This window comes from Triturus cristatus, chromosome 11, assembly GCF_964204655.1.
Source record: "Triturus cristatus chromosome 11, aTriCri1.1, whole genome shotgun sequence".
NCBI classification, from domain to species: domain Eukaryota; kingdom Metazoa; phylum Chordata; class Amphibia; order Caudata; family Salamandridae; genus Triturus; species Triturus cristatus.
The window spans coordinates 413,110,420-413,133,628 of record NC_140594.1 but is presented as its reverse complement, the minus strand read 5'-3'; the positions used below and the strand labels follow the sequence as shown (position 1 = coordinate 413,133,628).

Sequence of the window (23,209 nt, the reverse complement as noted above, 5' to 3'; positions counted from 1 at the left end):
GGGGGGGGGTTGATGTAGCTGCCCAAGCTGTCTGCCCCAGTAATCTGCAGAAATACAGACAACAGCCACATATTAATGGGGTTAGAGTTGAAGCACTTGGCGACACTGGTGCCATTGTCTCCATGGTGACTGAGCAACTGGTGTCCTCAGACCAATACTTTACTAGTGAGACATGGTTACTGGCCACAAGAGAACGGTGGAATCTTCTGCAGCCCCTGTACAGTATCTGCTGGGCAATGATTTGGAGTCCTCCGCATGGGCTTGGGTAGACCGAAAAACCCATGCAGCCATGCTGCGTATACCTGTATGGGTGTGTGTGAACCCCAGAGCACAGTTATGAGAAAGTGCCTCTTTTAACACGGTTAGCCACCGATTTTTGCCTGGACATTGATGAGGTTTTGATTGTAGTGCACAAGGTCCCTGCCAATCAGGCCCCCTGTGCCAGTGCTTCTTCTCTAAAAACTATTCTCCCAATTGGCCCTTCATTTTGAGATGGGAGTTCCAGCAACAGAAGAGGAGGTACCAGCAGCATCTTAATGTACAGGAGCAGCGAGCATGGTGGGAAGTAAGGCTGGACCTTAGAGCAGTGGGTTCCTTCACCCCAAGGGTGTACTTCATGTAAGAATCTTTCGGACATATTGAGGTTCAAGAAAAAAATGAAACATTTAAAAGAACAGAAACTAGGGGCCTCATGTACAAAGCTATTGTGTGGTCGCAAGCCCTGCAAGTCTCAAAGTCACAGCAATGTGCCCTATGCCATGCAAAAGAGGTTACCCATAAAAGCAGGTTGGTTTGTATTGTCTTTCACTTGTCCTTTGAGCATAGTGTACTAATAACTCTTGTACCTTCAAGTAGTGCATTCTCCTTAATTATCCCTCTCTGTCTTTCCAACGGATTTGAGCCATGGGTTAATGGTTCATGACTGCAGTTGCGGTCCCTTAGGAAACCCTTAATAAGTTACTGACGTCTCAAAGTAAGTGGTAAGCCTTTTACAAAGGGGAAGCTGACCCTATTTGACAGCTTCCCATTCCATTTGAGAATGGTGTTGTGCGGCTACGCAATCCGTGGTCCACAGGACCACTGCCTGCTCTCTCTGATGCCTTCCCACAGAAGACATTTGTATTGGACAGCTTTTTTATTTAAAAAATCTTTTTGGAATTGGAAAGGGAGAGGTAGTGATGGTTAGTTTGCAGCAGTCATGTGCAACCGGTTTTCTCCATGCGAGCCTAGGAACTCCTAGCCAGTGATAGATTGGGTTTTAAAAACATCACTTTCAGCTGGGGAGCTTTAGAAAACTTCTTTAAGAGGCAGACAGTTGGTTTTCCACAATTGTACGCTCTAAAAGGCCTGTTTACTTTATGTAGGTTCAACTCCTTGTCTTTGACTCTGCCCCACATCAACAAGTATGTTGTCCTTGAGGTGCTCAAGTAGGACAATAAGGTCAACCACTTGATGTCTTCAATTCTTACCGAATGTTCAATGTCACTTCCGGTCCCCATGGCATTTTGAAAAATCAGCGTCCAACCATCTTGTGCCCATCTTGAGTATTTTATATATCTAATTGAGGATTCGACCTCTCATTAACTTTATAGCATGCATTTTCCTACTTACTACAGTTTGCACATAAACATTGTGAGAATGTTCCTCTTTTGCATGGTTAGCCCCCCCCCCCCCCACTTTTTTGCCTGGTTTTGATGTGGTTTCAAATGTAGTGCAGTGTCCCCGCCAACCAAGTGTCCTGTGCCAGTGCTCCTTCCCTAAAACAAACTCCCAATTAGTACTTCTGCCCCCCTGTAAGTCCCTAGTAAATGGTACCCTGGGTACCTCGGTCCTGAGAGCTCAAGAGGGTCCCTTGGAACCCCCCTCACTGGGACCATGCTACTGCCCTTGCTGCCTGCAAACCCCTGTGAGGGAGAAAACAACAAGGTCGACATGGCACCCAGCCTGGGTGCCATGCCAACTAGTGCTGCCTGGCAGCATAGGTAAGTCACCCCTCTAGCAAGCCTCACAGCCCTAAGGATGGGTGCACTATAATACAGGCGAGGGCATATCTGCATCAGCAGATATGCGCCTACAATATTGAGCACCATTTCCTGATATTGTAAGTGCCAGTGAAGCCCTAGAGAGTACATGGACTGGGAACTCGACAACTTTTTCCACAGCATCATGATGGCTTCACTGAATAAAGGAATGTTTGGTACCAAACTACTCCTTTCATTAAACCCACACTGATGCCAGTGTGGTATTTATTGTACCATGTACCCAAAGGGCACCTCAGAGGTGCCTCCTGAATCCCTACCAACTCTGGTGTGGTCTCTGATCAGCTGTATTCAACCAGCCACCACCAGCCATGTTTCTGGACCCTGGGTAGAGAGCCTCTGCTCTCTGGGACCAGAGACCATGCACATCGGGGCAGAGGTGTCCTGCTTTCTCCCCCAGGATGGGCCAGTGCTTGAAGAGGGGAAGATTCAAAGGCTTACTGTCTTTGTAATGCGACCCCCCCAGCAGCAGATGGCAGCCCCTAGTTTACACCCCCACCTTGGGCGGGAAAATTTAAAAAGATAAGTGTGCCCATCTCTGCCAACCCTACCCCTAAAGTGGGGGGAAGCAAGGTGAATCACACTTTTCAGTCCCTGCCATCTTAAAGATGGGGGGACCCCTCCAATCAGGGCTGGGCCTATGTTCCCTACCATAGTAGGGTGGCATATGGACGGTGTTGTCACCCAAGGTAAGGTGCCCATTGGCCCTATCTGCAACTCCCTTAAAAAGCCTCCTAAAGTTAGTATTTTGGTGGCTTCCCCAGACCTGGTCCTCAGATCTGCAACGATAGAAGAAGAAAGAAGACACCCTGCTGCAGAAGTCCGAAGACAATTGCCTTGGCTCCAGCACTACCGGACTGTCTCCAGCTTTGACAGCCCTGCGATATGTCTTGCAACAACGACCTCCAAAACCCCTGGGAAGACTATTGCCTTTAATAAAGACTCCAATCTCCCGAGGACAGCAGACCTGTCCAGAAGAAACCAAATCCAAAGACTCCGGATCCAGGTCCCTAGCCCACTCTGCACCAGACGCCCATGGCCTGAGTAGCTCACCAGTGAAGTCTCCCCGGCGATCCAGACCTAGTGTTCAGCGTTGGCTGACCTCTCCTGCCCTCCATGCAATGTCTGCAATGTGAATCCACAGGCTCCCCCCGACCGGGACCGGCTCAGGTAAGAAGAGTCCAACTTCCAAAGGTGCCCCTGGGCCTTGGTGAACTGAACTGACAGTGCCCCTCTAACATCTCAACTTACCTCTGTTGTCATTGGTCTTCCTACTGCAACCCCCGGTGCCAGCCCTGCTGCTTCTTTTCCGTCTGGAAAATCTTATTTGAAAAGCATTGGGTGCCTGACGTAGAATTTGCATCCTGCACCCAGTTGCCCCTGGGCCGCTGGTTGTGTATGTTTGGTGCTGCTTTGTGCCAACCCCCAAACCTTGGATCCTGCAACCGATTTACTTACATGCAATCATTGCGACTCCAGGCACCCCCTGTCTCCGTTGGAAAGCATTGGGTCGAGCCCTGATTTAGACCTCTGAAGCAGTCTGCGCCTGTGCCGCTAGTGGTGCAGTCTTGGTACTTACCGGACACCTGGCCCTTGCTGACGTTTGGCTCCGAAGACTGGAATTGTAAGTTCGATACTCACCTGGTTAACCGCAATATAGTTTTCCCCACCAGATAACATTGGACAGTGTGAAAAACTTTCTAAGTGTCGATTTTTGAAAGTGAAAAGTATTTTTGATTAAAAACGTACTTACCTTATTACGAAGACCTGGGTCTTAAAATAAAGTTCAAACAAAGTATAATTTTATAAAATTGGTCTGGATCTCCTTCTTGAGTCATGTGTCCTTTATTCATCGTGTGTGCCCAATAAATGTCTTACACTCCTCTGTGTTAGGCCTAAGGCTGCTCGCCCACACTACCACTAATAGAGTACTCTGGGTTTTGAATTGAGCCCTGTACATTTTTGGGGAACCCCTGGACTCTGTGCACTGTATTACAACCTAGTGGCAATATCATATACAGAGCCAGATTCCTACAAACATACACATTTTTGTGCTTTGATCTTGCCAATTCTTCTAGCGTTTGTCAGTTCCACGGCTTGTACCTTCATGTGTAACAAGTGAATTGAACAAAGTGTGTGTTACGAAATTATATGTTGCTTAAATGTAACCCTAATTTTATTGGTAAATGTCTTTAAGTTCACATGTGTATCAGCCAGAATATCCATGCAGGCAAACAAGTGACAGGAAGTAAATGGGCAACCTTCGAAATGCTGCTTGTAGTAGTCTCCTGGTAGGTGTTAGAGTTTCTGTGGAAGCTATTAAATGATCTGGTTGCACAGTGCCGTCGGGTTCATTTTCATATATTAAAACGACTTCACATTAAGACACTAGATGGCAGAAGTAGGTAAAACATGCGACTTGAACCAGTGGTATAGTTGGGTAAGAACTTCTTACTTCCTGTGAGAGGGACAAGCTCGTGGAGGCGAGAGAAACTCTTAATGTTAGAATTGCTAACACGGGGAGAGGCATGTTTGGACTTTGGCAAGGAATTATCCTGAATAACAAGGAAGGGAGTCACTAGTTTTGACCTCCTTTTATTAAGTTCGCCAATCAAAGTTTCCTTGTTTTTTCTTTGTTTACATACTTTTCGTAATTTTGTTTGTCATATGTCAAAGGATGCTTCTCTCAGGCAAAGGGCGGATGTGAACTTGTAAAGAATGGTAGGGTGTGGTTGGATTGTTATTATTCCCTGCATTTCCATAACCTGCTCTGGTTTTTTCTTTTCTTTTCTGTTTTGATTGATTGTTTCAGTTTTTCTGCATCTCAGACCTTGTGGTATTTTGAGCTCTCCCCACCTGTCTAGCAGTAACAGAGACCCACAGGAACCCCCTCGGTTTGAGCAGTCCGTGGTGTTGCGCTAGTTCCACTAAGGGTTGTTTGACACAAAGCTAGGGTACCCTGTGTGTGTATTGTGTGGAGGGACAAGTCTCTGTGCCTCTTGTATAAGTCCACCTGGGGCAGGCATACCTCCTGCACTCAAGGCCTGGCCTGAGGGTGCTGGAGGAGGGGGGTTTGAGAGGGCCGCTCTACCTCCTGCACTCAAGGCCTGGCCTAAGGGTGCTGGAGGAGGGGGTTGAGAGGGACGCTCTATCTCCTGCACTCAAGGCCTGGCCTGAGGGTGCTGGAGGAGGGGGTTGAGAGGGACGCTCTACCTCCTGCACTTAAGGCCTGGCTGAGGGAGCTGGAGGAGGGGGTTTGAGAGGGCCGCTCTACCTCCTGCACTCAAGGCCTGGCCTGAGGGTGCTAGAGGAGGGGGTTGAGAGGGACGTTCTTCAAACTATCGAGCTCTACGTGTGCTCACATTACTGCCTCAGGAGCTACTAACAGCCAAACTGTTTTCTTCCAGCACAACACCATGGAATCTCTCTTACTACGAGGGGAGAAGCTGGATGATCTAGTGTCCAAGTCGGAAGTCCTTGGAACACAGTCAAAGGCCTTTTATAAAACAGTAAGTATTTTCTACACTGCATGCTAACTTGCACACACATCACACCACACAGGTAGTCAATGGCCTTTTACACACTTGCAAAAACTTTCTAGATATTCTTCCCAGCAACCGTGCAAACAGATTAAAGCAAATGTTTTCTACACAACTGCGAACACCTGCTGTTGTCGCTGCTTTCTTTCTCAAAGACTGCTTTCCACAAAGAGAGGAGGAAATGAGTGGAACTGCACTCCAAACTGATTTGCTTCTTGGGACTTTTCGCCGTGGTTGTGGTGGTCTGGGTGTGAGACTGAGCAGAATTCATTACTTCTGGTAACGACATCCAAGATTCATAGTGTGCGTAAACACACAAGGCGAACAAAGCGATACCAAAGGGGATGATGGACGGAGCGCTTGAGCAAATCAAACACTCACAGTCAACTGATCTGGGTTTAATGCATCATCATTCTTTAGCTCACTCCACCAGCCCAGTTCAGATATGGCCATATGCAAATCAGTCTGACCCTGTGTTTCATGGGAACAGTCCAGCCCGAACTGCCAAGCCATGTCTTCCCTGGACCGGAATCAAGCATCCTTGGGACCGTTTTCGGGTTCATAACCCTCATCAGCCAGGCTATCTTGAATCCAGTGGCAAAGTGAGCAAGGTACCCACGTCTAAAGACACAAGGCATCCATTACTTTTCCCCAGCCCAGAAGGAAGGTAGACGCTGGCATTTTCCTGCATTTTCCTTTGTTAGCATTCCTGTGCAGTCTCCTCCGTGTTAGATTCAGTACGAATTTATGGCTTGAGCGGTGCCGTATGTTCCCTCCTTAGAAGGCATGCTTTGGACGCCAATGCCAAATACAGTGTAAGCTTGGCTTGAAGTTTAAAATCTTCCTCTATTCAAGAGAACCATCCTTTTCCTATGTCCTGATCTTGACCTTTCAGGTAGATACTGTGGGTCAGGCTAGTAAGACCTGATCCTGGGGTGTGGATTATGGTCAGACTGGTTATGCCTCAGGGACAAGGCAAAGACGGTGCAGCACAGGAAAGTGAGATGGGGAGGATGGAGTTAAAAAAAAATAAATGGGCAAACCTAGTCTTCAAGGGAAGGGAGTGTTATTCTTCCCAGCTCATAAGATGGGCAAGAGAGTTTCTGGAAGGGGCCCCTGAATAAAGACACAGGTGGGATGTCTCATGGACGAGGCATGCTTATTGGCTAATCACCATCTTGTGTACACTGTCCCACGTGGATCAGAGTGTCAGTACACAGGTTCTTGACCACATGCGATTGAAAAACGCATCCGCCACAAACTAATGCTAGTCTCCTCTTAGCCTACTAAGATATTTAGTAGCCACCCTCAATATGGTTGGAGGTATACATTAGGTTTACTCCCTTTGAGCACAGAACTCTCTAGTAGCAGAGCCTCTCTTATTGAAAGGTGGAGCACCTCCAGTGGACATGCGGATTGCCGAATCCAGTCCGGGGAATGATGGAGCAGAATAGAAAATTGACGGGCTAGTTCTTTTTCAAGGCCTCCAGATGGATTCTGTCCCAACAGGCCATGATAGGGAAAGTAGATAAGAAATGGAAAGGGTGATTTTTTTTTTTTTTCCGAGCCAGACTGTATTGAGCTACAGAGTATTTGGTGGCAGGCGAAAGCCAGCAATGGAGAGAGGAGGCCAGACGGGGCTAGACTTTTCAAAGGTTAAACCTTTTCTCCTCAGGACATCAGACTGTGCGGGGGAGGAAGGCGGCAGGTGCCTGTTCATATGGACTGGAAGTATGTTGCTTCCACCACAGATGAGACAGACCTGCATGAGAACTGCTAACATTTTGGGACAATATGCACACGGTTTCTGAAATTACCATTTCAGAGAAATATCTGCCCATCACCTCTCCCTTTTCTGCCCCTCTCACCTCTCCCTTTTCTGCCCCTCACAATCTTGCCCTCAGCAGTGAAGGCTCTGCTGTAAAATGTCTCCTATTAAGTCAAAGCATCTCTAGCCGACTTGCACACTGTTAAGTCCAGTGGGGATAAACCTAAATCAAGATGGCACGTTTCCAACCGGTGCAGAGGACTTGTCTAAGTACCCACTCCTTTGTGTTCCAATATCCCATGGTTAGTCTGTTCCTCTGTCACCGTGTTCCCAGAACTCCACCTGCAAAGGCACCAAAGTCAGGCAGGCTTTCCTGCTGCCACTCTTCATCCATCTATTTACTTGCAGAGCAGGTTAGACTTGGAGGCAGAACTTGGGGACTGTTGGTTGCAAATCCCTTCATTTTGATAGAAATTTAAGGCTGGGGGGAGGGACATCGAGGTTTGAGGTACACACTCCAGAACAGGCCCATTTGCAATCTCAAGACAGCGTGTCTTTTTGTTGTTTGCACTCTAGACCTGTCCTGAGGGTGCTGGGGTGACTGCTCCCCTTGGGTCCCTGTTATTGAGGCCTTTTGACTGTTATAAACACATCAGTGGCGTATTGGGGCTGCTGGTGAGGTAGCAAAGTGCTGAACATTGTCCATGTCATTGCACAATTTCGATGAGGAAAGAAGGCAGTATCAGTAGCTGCCAATATCTAGGCAAGAGACACGCATGCAGACTCCTTTTATCTCCTGCCAGTGCTGCTCCCCAGCAGCTGAGATTCTCCAAGACCTGAGTTCAGGGGCCTGCTTCCTGGTCTGGGAAGTATCTAAAACCACCAGAGTAAAGCTTACCTAGAGCCAGAGTCGGACTGCTTGGTTCTAAGTGAGCGGGGATGGATTATTTGGTGTTTAAGATGGCCAAGATAGTAGAATGTACTGTTCAATGAATGACATATGGAGGGGTTGCCTCTACCATTTTCCTTACAGAGAGGAAGGTACTCAAGCATTTGAGTTAGCAGAGGAAGTGGGGAGTTATGGTTACCATTGATCACGTTTCACGATTGAGTCATGGATAACCTCTAAGCTTTTGGCTTCGGTGCTTGGAAAGGATGTCTCTTCTAGGATATAACATGCAGTGTGGGTATTGTGGAGACTGTTAAGCTTTCAATTGTAGGCAGAACTGTTCTGTATTTTTTGAGATACTATGTTTTAAGAAGCTGGTCATCCATCACCCTTACTGAAGACGGCAGTCTTCCAGTGGATGTTTTTTTAATTTTATTTTTGTGTTCAGGTGACTGTTAAATGGGAGTGTCGTTGCTGATGATCTTAAGGAGGGTGTAAAGGTAGATGCTGAAAACAGTTAGAGGCACCATCGAGGCACTGTGTACGTGACTCAGCAGGGGACAGACTCGAACGTTCTCAGAGTTGCGTGATTTGTGTAGGTAGAAGGGAGACAGACCTGGGAAGAGTGAGACCTCCATCACTGGTGACTTTAGTGAAGTAGAGGGCTGCAGGGTGTTGTGATCTACTGTGTCAAACACATGAATCCCATTCAAAGATGTCTGACGCCATATATGGCATATGACGGACCCTACCCACCCACTTCCTGGCTAGTTTCTGCTTGCCTACCAGTCAAGAGAATTTCTAGCATTTCCAGTGTCAACACAAACTGCTGGGGAGTATGTCATTTATGCAGAGAAGCCCCCCCAGCAATGCATTAGTTACAGTGGGCACTAATCCACAGGGCATAAACCTGAATTACAATTTTGTGCACATTCTTTTCTATTCTATTCATTGAAATTTGTAGAGCACATGGCTACCCATAAGGGCCTCCCAGCGCTAAGATAGCTAACTGATAGAATTCTGACTGGCCAGTTAATGAAGAAGGGCAGTTTTTAGCAATTTTCTAAATTGTGATTCTGATTCTGTTTTTCCCATTTGAGAAGGAAGGAAGTTCCAGAGTTTTGGTGCCAAAAATGCAAAGGAGCGGCCGCAACTCCTGGCTCTCTTTATTCTGGGTATTTTAAAGAGTTGCTGGCTGGTGGAGTGAAGAGTTCTTGTGAGGTCATAGGCAGTTATGAAACTTTGGGTTATCTTAGAACCCTTCTTGTACATGACTCTGTGCGCAATGCATAGAGCCTTAAAGTGAAAGCTCTTGACTATTGGAAGCCAGTGCAGGTTTGCCAAAGCTGTTGATACTGACTGACGTCTGGTAATTTTCAGTAATGTGCGCGCTGCAGCATTTTGAATGACTTGAAGTCTTTTTTAGGTCTCACCTGACCCAGCGCATGCGCTGGTCTGGCGAGACTTATTGAGAGGGCTCCAAAAAGTGCTACCAGGCCAGCCTGGAGCTACAGTGCATGTGCGCGGGCGCGCGCGCCACTTTTACCGCGACTACTTTCACTTTAGCGGGGTGCGGCCGCTTTGATGTTTGATCGCGATTGCGATCACTTTCACTTTTGCGGCCACACGGCCGCTAGGCATAGCCAATAGGTCTCGCTTATGGGACCTTATAAGTGTTTAGTTATGCAACTGTTGCATGGCTAAACACTTATAAGGTCCCAAAGGCGAGACCTATTGGCTATGCCAATGCTTGTTTATAACTGCCTTCGGACTACTCATACTCTATTGGATGATGCACTATTTGTGTGTGGCTTAAGTGCTTTTGGTGCAAGAGGAGCTGCCAAAGATCTAGTCATTGGTCAGAATCAAGAACAGACTATTCTTTTTCTTTTTCCGCTTAGGCCCGGAAGCAGAACTCCTGTTGTGAGATCATGTGACCCGGGACCGAACCGTACAAGTCTCCCTTCCAGAACGATCAGATCTCGGCTCATGTCCTGGACCTCCATGTATGCCTAACGACAAGGAGAAAAGTGAAGAAAATGAAACCAAACTTTAACTGTAGATGGGAGAGAGCCAGTTTGTGTCCTCTGTTTCAGGCTGGTCCCTTCCCCTCCTTCCTCTGGGTCTCCGAGCGGAATCCGGGGGTGTCGGGAAACAGAACTTTTATGAATATTTATGTCAGTGTTGATTCTCTGTTATGACAGTCTTAAATCTTTCAGGTCACTAATGGAACCTATATGTTGGAACCCAATTCAGTTTTTGAGAAACCAAACTACAGTCACATTTTTAAGATGTTGAAGTAATTTGTGTGGTGACAAAATAAGTGTTGCTTTGTATTAAGACGGTGGGCTCTTGCAGTTAACAATTTAGAGCCGTTAGGACGCACACTGCTTTGTGAGCAATACTATGCACTCCTCAGATCTGATGGGTGTAGGAGCTGGAAAAGAGGCGGTCAGGCTGTTCTTGAGTGCCTTCACTGTTCACTGATGTGTTTTCTATGGTTTAAGCCGCTCTCTATTTCCAAAGTAATGGATATTGAGATAATCAGCTTCTTCTGACACCAGGTATCCAGACCGGATTGTCCTTCTTGTCCCAAAATGCTATTCGGATAACCTTATGCAGCACCTTTAACGTCACTCCACACATCAAACACGTTCCTAACACAATCACTGATTATAGCTTGATTCGGAGCACCAAGCCTGTAGTCTCACTGCAACAAATTTAGGAGACTCCGTTATTACGTCTTCATATATGAGAGCAGTGATTGTCTCTTCCTTGGTGTGGTTACCTTTGTGAAGGCTTAAGTGATTGTATCCATTGGATGATGTTTATTTGCTGAAAGCTATGGTTCTTGTTTTTCCCACAATATGGTGTTTATTAGGTGGATGTTGCTTTCTTAGCCGCCCCTCTGTACTGTGATGGGCACTAAGCGAAATGGTTGTCCTTGGAATGATGAGACCTTTTAGATGGAGGCCAGACATAATATTGCGTTTGTTTGTGAAGGTTTGGTTGCTGTCTCTTCAGTGATCTGATATCTGTTAGGTCATGACTGGAGTAGAATTGCCTGCTTTGTGATGTCAAATACGTGAAAGCTTGCACTAGTTGTCACCTTTGTGTTTTTTGTCTTGAAAGGCATGATGGAGTGCTCACCTGAAAGATTTACTTCCATTGGGGGAAAACCACGTTGGTTGTCTCCTCAGTGAGGGTGGCCATGGTTATCATATGTATGTGGTATATTCCTGGAGGAAGCACTGAAGTGTTTGTCTCCTCTGATCTCTTGTTTGTCCTACAAGCAGGGTTTAACGTCTTGCCCTAAATGTGACATAGCCTAGTGAAGGTAATAACTACATAAGTTGCGTCTTTTGAGTGAATGTCAGTTAGAGGCCAGTGTGTGTATTGTGTGATATCATAATTAGGTTTGAAATGTTGCACGCTGGCCTCACCATCCTCCTGTGATTGTTGGTGGCTGAGACCTTCCCAACTCCCTCAGTCTTCAGAAATAAACCCCACTTTCTTTTTCTCTGAAAGCGACTCCATCTTACCATCAATTATTTTCCACAAAGCACCCAAAAATATCCTCCTCTATTGGAACCAAAGTGCAATTGTTGTGAGACCTAGTTCTGCTATGGGATATGAGAGGGATGCGTAGTTTGTTTTAATATCGCTTTTTTTTTTCCTTCATGCTTTAGTGGCTGCTGAGTTTTGCAGTGATGGCAACGTGAGAGTACTAAATGTTCCATCATCTCTTGGAATTTTGTGTTTGCAACGGGTTGCATTAATGAGGAAAGCAACTAGCAGGCAACAGTGGCTTGAAATAATCATTTTAATATAAATGCTTATGCTGGTAGCGTTCCAGCTGTGTCTCTACTTGAGTTAAAGTCTGATTGGTATGCTCGTGAATGGCAATTGTATGTCAAGACTTGAATATATTATTTTGACGGAAATAGGGAAAAAGGATGCAGAACATTCAGTCACACTTTGCTTGAATAAGATTCCTTACAGAGGGTTTACTGGGTTTTTGCTAGCACTTACTTTGAGCGTTTCCAGGGAGATGTAAAGTGGACTACATGAGAATGCTAGTTGTTGCCAGATGGGCTTTACTTACCTCCGGATTGAGACTTCTAGGCAGAGACTCCTTCTGTATACAAATTAGGTCTAACTTTGGCAGAAGTCTCTGGCACAGAAAACTGCCTGTTTGTTAACAACATTTTGCGGTTTCTTCAGGGTGGTGACAACTTGTGGCCCAGACATTTCGTGACTCGCTGCACTGACACCACAGTAAATCTGCATAATTCCTCACAAGATTCAGCTTGTGATGTCTGCAAACATTGGAGCATCCCATGTTAGTACAAGATTCTACTTGTGATGTGTGCGAAGATTGGAGCATCCCATGTTGTTAGAAGACTGCGAGGCATCGGTCCTATTAATGAAACAGTCCTGGAAACTCCTTTGAGATTATTGGCATTTTTTTTTGCAAGAAAATGTATTTAAGCTTTGATCTTCCATAAATGCACCTTCTGCTCTGTATGACCACTACAGAGTTTTCCTTACGGGTTCTCAAATCTTTCTTTTAGAGCTTGGGCGTGGGCTGCCTTTCTGAAATAGAGAGGAGTTTTTGTTGTGTATGCAGGGTCCCTTGATATGTTTTTCTCCCAGCATGTATGGTGCTCAGTACTTGGAAACATTTAGTACAGAAAATGATTTAGTGCATCCATTCCCATTCCAGAAGGAGATATCTGAAATCTGTGCTCACGAAGAATCACAAAAAATGAATAGTGTTCTAGCAAAATGCAAAATTTCTTTGCAAACCAATCCTCCAAGATGCATAGGACTTGAGTGTGAGTAGCTTTGCTTTGAATCAGTAGGCAGAATTGATTCTTAGTGGATATTTCAGCCCATCCTTCCTAGATCTTCTAAATGAGACAGAAAGGTTTTAGCTGGGCATCTCTCATCATGCTTGAGGTACATTTACAAAGTGTGGTAAACTGGATGTTTGGATTTGAGGTATTCTTTTATAGGGGTGCATCACCAAGAGTTCCTAAACCACGTTCACGAGAACCACTATTCCATACATCCGTTTCCTTTAAATTGGCAGCTCGCCAGCAGAAGCACAAATGTGAACTTTGTTCTTATTTTACCAGTGATAATTTCAGTAGAGCATCCATGGTCCTGTAATGCTGTGCGGAGGCTCAGATCTTGGTTAACGTCTAGTTTTTTTTTTCTTATACGGGATGTGCTTGTCAGCAACTTGGCAGATTTCCTAGTAAGCCACTGCAGCTGCAAGTCTTGATAAGTTTGATCCGGTTCAGTCACATACACTAATTTGACAATCACGGGGGTGATTGGTTTTAGCTATAGCAACCTCGCTATACAACCACTCCCTTTTTGTTTTATGGCTATTTTAAAATTAGCAGAATCTCAGGTGCATGCTCCATCCTCAAATGAACCATAGGTTAAATTGTGGAATACAAAATGTGCTCTTTATAAGCTCCTCTGTTCCTTTTCCAAAGCAAGGCGAAATAAAGCTAGGTATAAGATTGAAAAACTTCAGCCAGGAATGTCTGAGACTTCTGTTTATATTCATGTAGGGCCCCAAATTCATTTTAACTAGCAACACTCCATACTCCTGTAATTCCCCTCTTCTGGATGCCCCGATTGATCCAACATTCTTCTTGTTTTTTTATACTCCTTCGAATTACTCTGATCTAAAGCAGGTTAGTACTGATGATAATTTGTGACGAGTGTAGCAGAACTCCTTAGCCCCATCGATGTGGCACACAGGTAGATTTCCAAATACAAATATGAATATGTGGGTAGTTCTGATCTAAAACTAGTGTGAGAACTAAATGTGCTGGGTTAATGCTAAATGCATTAAGATGGACCTACACGTGTGCCTATTCCTGTCTGATTCTCTATGCCCGGATCTGTCCAGAGTGCAGCATTTATTCTGCGTACTGATTAGTTGGTTCACGTGTTTGTTGTCCATATGTGGTTGTTTGTTCCTCCACGTGTTTCTCAGTTCACTTAAAGCATCTATTTGAAAGCAAGAGGGATCAGCAGTGTTTTATAAGTTGCTTTCAAGTGATTGAATTGGGGAGGTAGTCATTTGGAAATAAATCTCTGCATGATAATTTCTTATCACAGCACCAACCTGAGATCCTTTTCCATCCTGGATTGTGTGTGCGGCTCAAAGCAGATTCCAAGTTTCTAAAAACACAGCTTGTTCCTTCTCTTCTCCATGACTTGGTCCTCTTAGAATACGAACGAAAGGGACAGGAAATTAGTACTTTTTCAAGAGGAGAAACAAGAAGAGACTGCAAAAAGTTGGTTAATCACTGGGAAGGAGAGTGAATTTCAGCATTTTAACTATTTTGTATTCATTGAATTTATATATTTAAATATTATCTGACCATAGTGGTATACTCTTTACAGGGCTGTATTTGGTCCAATAAATATTGTAACCTCTGTACGTCCATTAGTGTTTGTTGCCTTCCTACGGCTACTTCTTCCTGGCTGACATGTTGTCCACTTAGTATAAACTTTTTGGTAGGGTATATCTGTCGAAAATGTTTTTGCTACTTTCATACCTGTGGGATATGTTGCTTTGTGGGTGGTGTTTCCGCAGTTTCTTTTAGACAAGCTTGTGTTTTTCTTGATTAAAACATTCTTTGTCTGCTAGAAAAACACAACCTCTGTATTGCAGGGTTTGAGCATTTGCTTCCTAGCTATCGTTTCCAAATAACGATGTGTCAGAACTTTATTGCAGTGCTGCAAAACATGGACTTCCAATGTATCGAATATTTCAGCAGTAGTATTAGTGCTCCCAAAAACTTAACGGTCCCCTTTTCTTTTCAGCTCCTGCGGCGGTCTGTTATTAAAAAAATATATATTTTAACATATATTCTTAATGTTTTCTGTCAGCTTCTGGGCAGGCATTGGTTAACATATGTAGAAACCTATGTTACTTTTCTTTAAATAGCCAGTATTCAGTTTTTTTTAATTATGTATTAAAACCTACTTCTGTTTTTCATCTTGGTGATTCTTCTCCAGGAGGTGTCTGCTTGCACAGTGACGTTTACCTTCCTTATTAGGTTGAGCCTACCAGATATAGCTGACTGGTTGTGTAAGACATATTTTGCGATTGCCCAAAACATACAGAAGCTTGTAGTCTGCCCATTGTTTACCACTGGTTGGCTTTACTGTAACTCTTATTTACTTGCTTTCTGTTGCATGGCTTTCCTTGTTTCAGCCTGTCAATCTTGTGTTTGTCCCTCTCCTGGAGCATAGCCTCTGTATTATCTCTTTGGCTGACTTCTGTGCTTTCTCTACTCTCGTTTATGGAACTACTTTTTTCTATTTGTTTCAGCACCCATGAGTTTGGATGTGTTACCCATCTGTCTCCCATGTGTGCCTTTCTCCCTCCCATTGCTGTCTTACCTATGTGCTCGTCTCCCCCTACCAGCAGCCATGTTGCTTTCTCTTGCTGTGTGCTTTTCTCCACACACTATTCCTTACTCTTTTTCACTCATGTTCTCTCCCTTGTGTTACTTCTTCCCTACCGAGTGAGATGCTTCATACCGCACCAGCTGTGTGGCTTCAAACCCCGCCTCCCGCATTCCTTGAATCCGCCCCCCAATTGTAGGTGCATGTCGGCCTGTTGAACACCACCTACCAAATGACACAGAAACTGCGTTTATTTTTCATTTTTTTTTCTAGTAAGGCGCCAAATCTGTTGCGACTCTGTATTGCATAACTAAACAATATTGGCAATGCCATTAGGTCTTTCTTATAGGCGAAACCTATTGGCTTTGCCAATGCTTTTTAGCTTGTTCTGCCCCCTGAGGTGTCTTGTCGTTGGGGAACTCTTGAAACTACTCAGCAAATTCTGTACCTCTTATGACCAGCGTGGCTGAGGTAGTGAATTGAAATTGAATGAAAACATCTCCGCTGCTTTTCTCGTCAGACAGAAATAATCAAATGCCTCGCTCAGCCTGATGCGGCTGAGGCTGCCCTGCTCGGCTTGACTTTTAAAGGCACCAGCGCAATGCCCTAATCTGTCCACTTCTCGTATACAAGCCTATAGCATCATTAGCAGCTCCTGTCCAGCCAATGTTTTTCCTGTTTTGCATCTCTTCCCAGTAGCCTTCAGTGCGGCTAGACCAATGTGGTGCTCTGTTGGGAAGTGGAAAGATAACCAATGACAAATATTTATTCCTCAGAAATGCCTTTATATTTCGGGGACCAAGGATTAAAACATGAAAATAATGGAAAAAGATGTAATACTTCTTACAAACGGTGGCAGTGGTCTGTTTTGTCGTCTCTCTTTGATCGAAGTGTTGCAAGTGCAGTTTTGTGGGTGAGGGAGGGTTCTAAAAAGTATTTTTAAAACCATGTCTGCCGCTTACAAGTCCAGAAAAAAAAATGATGGCGTGACTCGTAAGGAAGGCTGCCATATTCTGGCATTGGGTTTGAGGTCTGCTAGCGTTTCACTGGCACCCGGTAAATACAGGGAAGTTTTGAACCAGCAGAAGGCTGGTAGCGCTGCTGTTCCACATCGGTCTGTGAAGGACCGAGACCGACCTGCCATGCATGCTACAGTGACCCTTGAACCTGGTCTCGCCTTCAGCTGCCAAGTAGCTTGTCGTCATCCTTCAGAGTTGCTGCGGTCTTTTTCTACAGCTTGTTCCTGTGTTTTTACAGTTTCCGTGGCCTGTTACTCTTCTGGCTGTCAGCTGCGCGCTGTGTAACAAACACCACCATCTCCGCACGGTCTGCGGATGACCTACAAACGTACTGCCCTGTGGCGACCTTTTCTGTCTGTTTATTGTTTGACATTATGAGCCCGGGGGTCCCATGTGGGCGCTCCTTCTAGCCCAGGCTGCTGAGATCTTTTCGGGTTTTTGTGTCCGGTCTGCGGCCGCGTGCAGTATTCCCTCGGGAGGAGACTCCCTTCCTCCTCTCGTTTCCGGCCTCTGTTTCTTACGATCGCCTTTGTTATGTCTGGAGTTTTGACATTGCTGTTGCTCCGGCGGGGGGTCTGGAGATGGGGGAGCAACTCATTTATTCTTCTTTTTCTTACGTAAGTGAACACCGTGCTTATAGTTTTTCCTGAAGTGCTTTTAATATGCAAAAAAGCTCCAACATTCCATGTTCGACGAGTGAGCCTGTACTTGCCTGTTCAGGGTCAGGAGAAGGCAGCTGGGGCATTTTAAGGATGTTGGGGGCCCCTGTTCGGAAATGCTTTGCATTTATGATCCAGTTTCAGCTCTTGCATGCCCTCTGTGGCCAGGTCACTGGCAGTGCACAGGCACCTGCGTCCAAATCTCAATGTGTTTACATCTAATATTCGGGGAGAGTGACGTGTGTTTTCAATATTTTAACACAGCAGCAGCTCACTAACATTACTGCAACTAATCTCTGTGACCCCTTCCCCTTTCTCATATGAGAGGTCCTCTTATGATCTTAAAGACACTCTTTTTATGGATGTTGAATGAAACATAAATGCAACATTTCTCTGCAAAATGTCTGTAATAGACTCTCACACATCACCCACGTTAAAAAATAAATGAAAGGAAAACAGCATTTCAAACAATCTGTTCAAGAATTATTCAAAGTCATCAGAGAAAGATTCTCTGCAGAACAGAGCTGGCTCTATCCGCGGGGCCCCTGAGAGGTTGTGGCCCTGGGTCAGAGCCCACTTTGCCCATGACTTAAAACGCCTCTAGAGGCAAGTCATCCACAGTCCCTCGAGAGCCCAGTCTCCCCCTCACAGACTGGCTCTACAGTGATACATTTTCGGGCATCCAAATGACAAAGCCTCTAGCTCGCCCAAAAATCACTTCCCCATATTATGACCTGATTGGCTTCACTGCAGGGAAAGGATGTTCGGCTCTGACTCAACCCAAACTGTGATACCGCTGGAGGACACTGTTGCCATGTTTATCATCACTGTGGGAATCAGGTGGCCGACTGCGACTCACTCCAAACGGTGGTATCTTTACTCTGGGACTCAGATGGTAGGCTATGACCTCATTCTAGGCTTCTGATTTCAGTCTGTGATGTCACTAGGTGCCCTGGTACCAGTCAAACCACACCCTTAAGTCCACGGAAATAAAGAATGGCCTGTTTAAAGCAAAACCATTTTAAATAAAATAAAAGAAGTGATAAAGTGCTGTAGAAAAAGCAGACTTTTTTCAACCTTAGGTTTGTTGAAAAAACATGTTTGCAAGTCACAGGCTTACCCACATTGAGCATCATATAGCTTTGTCCATGACCGACGACTTGCGCTCTATTACCAACATTTCATTATTCATAAGAGCTGTTAGCTTTTTTAAATCGTACAGCTGTCAAATGGCGATGTCTCACTGTCTAAAGAGAATTTTGCAAAGTATTGTAATACACTCTGGAGTTATAAAAGAAGTATAGTGGACATTTATTTATATCCCATCACTGAGAAACCAATTTGGACTCAGTGGGCCAAGGTCAGTTAGGAGGTGATGACCAGGAAAGTTCATTGCCTTTATCTTGTCTGAATCAGCTTGCCTCACTGTTTCCGGCAGTGAGCGATACATTTGGGGAATGCAATCCCGGCTGTGTCCTAAAGTGTTTTAACAAATCTCATAGTGCTAGCTGTAAAAACTGAATATTTCGTCTAGAGGTAGTAGCCTATGTCTATAATACTTCCAGCCCATACTTTCCTTGAGCATTTTGAGAAGATATCTGTTGGAAGCTTGTGGGTTGATAGTGGACGTGGACCGCCAGACTTGATGTCTCTTCCATTTCTACTTTCGATTCCAAAGTGAAGACTGTTCCTGGTCGTAAGCTCATCCTGACACACTCCCGCCGACTTGAACGTGACCTCAGTTCTGCATGCTCTGTTTACTCGTCCGCCCTGAAGTAATCCGCTTATTAAATCTGACGAACTGCTCCCCCGGCAATCTGTGTCCACACTGACTCCGCTCTTGCTCTTGCCCATCCTTTTCATGCCCCTCTAGACCCACTCTGGACTCCCCTCTTACTCTTGCCGATTCTTTCCATGCCCCTCCAGAAACACACTGGACTCCCCTCTTTCTCTTGCCCATCCTTCCCATGCCCCTTCAGACGCAAGCTGGACTCCCCTCTTACTCTTGCCCATCCTTCCCATGCCCCTTCAGACGAAAGCTGGACTCCCCTCTTACTCTTGCCCATCCTTTCCATGCCCCTCCAGACCCACACTGGACTCCCCTCTTACTCTTGCCCATCCTTCCCATGCCCCTTCAGACGCAAGCTGGACTCCCCTCTTACTCTTGCCCATCCTTCCCATGCCCCTCCAGACCCACACTGGACTCCCCTCTTGCTCTTACCCATCCTTTCCATGCACCTTCAGACAGAGTCCTAAAGAGTGTGTGGCATTGCAGTGTTGGTAATATCTGCCACTAGCATATTGGTGTGCGGTTCAGTCACTAGAAACACATTACTTCAAATGGGGTCATTTAGATCTGTGCAGTAATAAAGGTTGTAAAAACACTGCAGCATAACTTACATTTGCCCCGCATATCGGGTGTGTTTTAGCACTCCTTTAATATATGCGGCAAAATAGTAAGGAATGATGTTTGCTTAGTGCACCTTTTACATTTGTTTCCGCCCTTGCAAATTTTTGTATGCTAAATTTCGACAAGGATGGAACTTGTAAGTGCGCGAAGGTGTGCGGCCTGCATTCACTCATCTCCTAATGGCTGCAAATACCATTGGTGCCTGTTCTGAATAGAAATATGCAAACCCGATGTGTCCAAAGCAGGTCTAGGAGAGGCCGGATGAGTGCACTATTTCCAGGATAACCACAAACTGCAAACTAGTGCTGTTAAATCCATTGTGCACAAATTTGTTTCATGTGAACATCTTGAAAATCTGCCATGCATCCCGCCCTCCCAGTCCCATATTGGGCACCTCTGAGAAACAATTTGTCAAACATATCCATCCGCACAGAGAATTATGTTTCTTATGGATACTTCTAACTGCAGATTCTTCTCCTTGTGAATTTTTCCTACGTGCCAGATTTGAGTCAGAAAACTAAAATGTAGTGCTCTGTGTGCTGGTAGGTATAACCAGGCGACTCTGTTTAGCTCCGGAAGATATGAACGGAGGCGCATATAAGCACCAACTTATGCCCACTGGCGTCCGTTCCTTTCTTCCTGCACCTTCAGAAGCGGTTCCTGAGCTCCACTACTTGTCTTTGGTTAAGTCAGAGAAGAAATGCAAGAAGCCCAAGTGGGACTGTTGCTCCTTCTTGACACTCTACATCTACGGAGAAAAGGCAAACCTCACCATGCCTCTTGGTCTTGCGCATGTTTCGCTAAGGAGCAGATTCCATTTCTGGTCCTGATGAAACCGAAGTTCCCGGGACAGTCTGCGAAATCACAGCAGATAGATGAATTTTGTGAAGCCATGCTGCACATCTTTGGTGCTACAGCCCCTGATGAACCTATCTGACTCTGGCACAATTCCCCTTTCACGCAGTCTCGTACAGACGTTCTTTCAGCTTTTTGGCTCTCACTTTGACCAGAGCCATCCTTATTGAGACGACAATGGTAGGAATGTGGAAGGATTTGCCCCCTCCCATGAGTGATGACAACTTAAATATGGAGCTACAGAATGCCAGTTGTCTGGATATCTCTCTCAATACTGAGTTGGTTTGTCCCACTGAGCCCCCTTGCTGAGGAAAGCACTTAATTTGCCACAATAATGTGGGCTGCTGAAGTACTTGACCTTCACCTCCCCACTATGACCGAAGTCCTACAGCCTTGCCAGGCACCGACTGAGCAGTTGTTGTTATTCAGTGAAGCGAAACACTTACTGACACAGTGCTGGGGAGTTAAGCAATACCATGCTCTTACCCCTAGTCAACTGACAGGTCACCCGCAGCCATAGACCAGCTCCAGGAGACCTAGATTTCGTCACACATCACTCTGCACCTGAAAGTCTGGTGGCCCAGCCACCTACCAGTAGAATCAACCCTAACACCTTTCCTTCCACACCCCAAACAAAACCAAAATGAGTGAACTCATTCAGCAAGTTTTTGTTCTCCTCTGCTATCCCCGCCTTGAGGTTGGTCAGCTCAAGCTGTTTATTAGGTTACTAAACTCACGCACTCTGTGTAATGGTGGGTGAGATCTTGCCCGCTATCCCTAAAGACTTACAGGCTTCTCTAGCCCACACTATTCTGGATGATCGGATGCGACCAAATTTGTCATCCGCTGTGGCCTGGATGCCACAGACTGCCTAGATAGGGCAACGGGAACCAGTGTCATGCTTCGACCCCTCGCCTAGATGATGAGATGTCCAGGTGTCTTTTATGGACATGGCCTTTGATGGCTCCCGCCTGAGAGAAAGCTTTTTTGTCTGGGGAGCGTTTTAAGGAAAGCCAGACCACAGCATGCTCATTTGGTCTTTCAACTTAAGTCAGGCAATTCCCTAAAGTTTTTTCTCCTTTTTAAGTGGAGCCTTCCAGCACAGCTGTCTGATCTGCTGAAGACCTCTTTAGGACATTCAGAAAGCTTCCCTTGGAATGCATACTGCTTATTGCTTTATGGTTTGTAACTCACATTTCCTTGCTTTCTATATGCTGGCTCAATTTATTTGGGGCTCTTCAGCTTGAGTTTGTCCCGTCCCATGCCCAAGCCCTATTTACTGTATCTTTCCGGGATCTCATCTTCTGCAAACAGGCCTTTAAATCTTGTTCTTATCTTGTCACATTTGCTGTGGATTTAAACATCTCGATCAAATGTCAGGCTCCTTCTTCCGAGGGAGCTTAGGGTTTACTTTTCAATCTGTGTTTTCAGACTGATAGCATTTATAGGTAAGCAAGAGATTACTCTTCCCATGGAGCCTGCTCGTGCCCCTCCTGTGCTCCAGTTTCAGAGGCTGTAAAATAGGCCTGCAGGGAGGAGGTGCACGCACTTTCTGTGGCCGCTAATATTAATTTCAGTGGTCTGCTATCAAAGCACTGTCGACTTTTGCTCAGTGTGACTCTATAGAGAATCTTAATGCTCATTCTGTTTACATCAGCAAGTCAGAGTACCAAACCATTTTAATAATAGTATACATTGGCAATCCAAAAGGTGTATCCCACACAACTACACTTAATAAACAGTAGCCTCCGTATATGCAAAACGTGCAGTAGCGCCCTGCCATAAAAACCTAGACAACACAGGCTACTGCTTTCTCGAAAACTGCAAATAGAACCCCATAAACAACTACATTATTTACACTACAGCCTTAAACATACTGTCTACATCAAAACATAGTGTTCGAGGCATATGAGCTGCAGATCACACACTTAGGATAGTAGATCGGCATCTGGTGTTGGGCTCGGATGCTTGCAGGTTGTTGTCTTCGGAAGAAGTCTTTGGTCACGAGATAGGTGACTCCTCCCTTGGACTACAGTGCTCATGGGCATCCACTCCATCCTTAGATTGATTTTTTCCGCCATTGGGTTCGGATGCAACTTTTCCGCTCCGGTTGGAAATCTCAATTCCAAGCTTTTCGAAGCGAAAAACTTCCACAAAACCATCGAAGCACCGTCACTCGACATCGATTTCATCGGCTCGATTCCGGACGTCGACGCGGGCCGCTGGGCCAATCCACGCCGTGAGGCCTATGGCTCATGGAAAGGACGCCTTTCAAAAAATGCCCCCTGTGTGGAGCAAAATTTCCGCACAGTGACCACCACAAAGTCTGCAACCTGTGCCTATCGCCGGAACACGACGAGTCCAGCTCGCGCAGCATTTCGATCCAAAAAGACCATTCGCGACCGAAGGGCTCGACGCCACATCATGGCACAGAGACCAGCTCCAGAACCAGAAAACCTCTTTGATGAGGGTCCCAATTTCCCGGTAGAAGATTCCGAGGATCTACAAATCATCTCCGAAGCAGACGACTCAGACGACCCCATTACTCCTGGGCAACGCGTGAGTACTACTGCTCCTGCCCCAACCCC

The 23,209-nt window shown here is 45.6% G+C and overlaps 1 protein-coding gene across 4 annotated transcripts in view; it reads left to right on the top strand.

The window, feature by feature from the left end:
- The window catches only part of YKT6 (YKT6 vesicular SNARE protein), a 173,918-nt gene extending 158,788 nt beyond the window's left edge, over positions 1-15,130 (top strand). For all 4 annotated transcript variants that reach the window (XM_085636112.1, XM_085636111.1, XM_085636113.1 and 1 more), the window contains 2 exons: positions 5,447-5,548; positions 10,137-15,130. In XM_085636112.1, the coding sequence (XP_085492238.1) occupies positions 5,447-5,548; positions 10,137-10,172 (138 nt within the window). In that variant the 3' untranslated portion in view covers positions 10,173-15,130. The remainder of the gene's footprint in view (positions 1-5,446; positions 5,549-10,136) is intronic.
- The last annotated feature ends 8,079 nt before the right edge of the window (positions 15,131-23,209 follow it).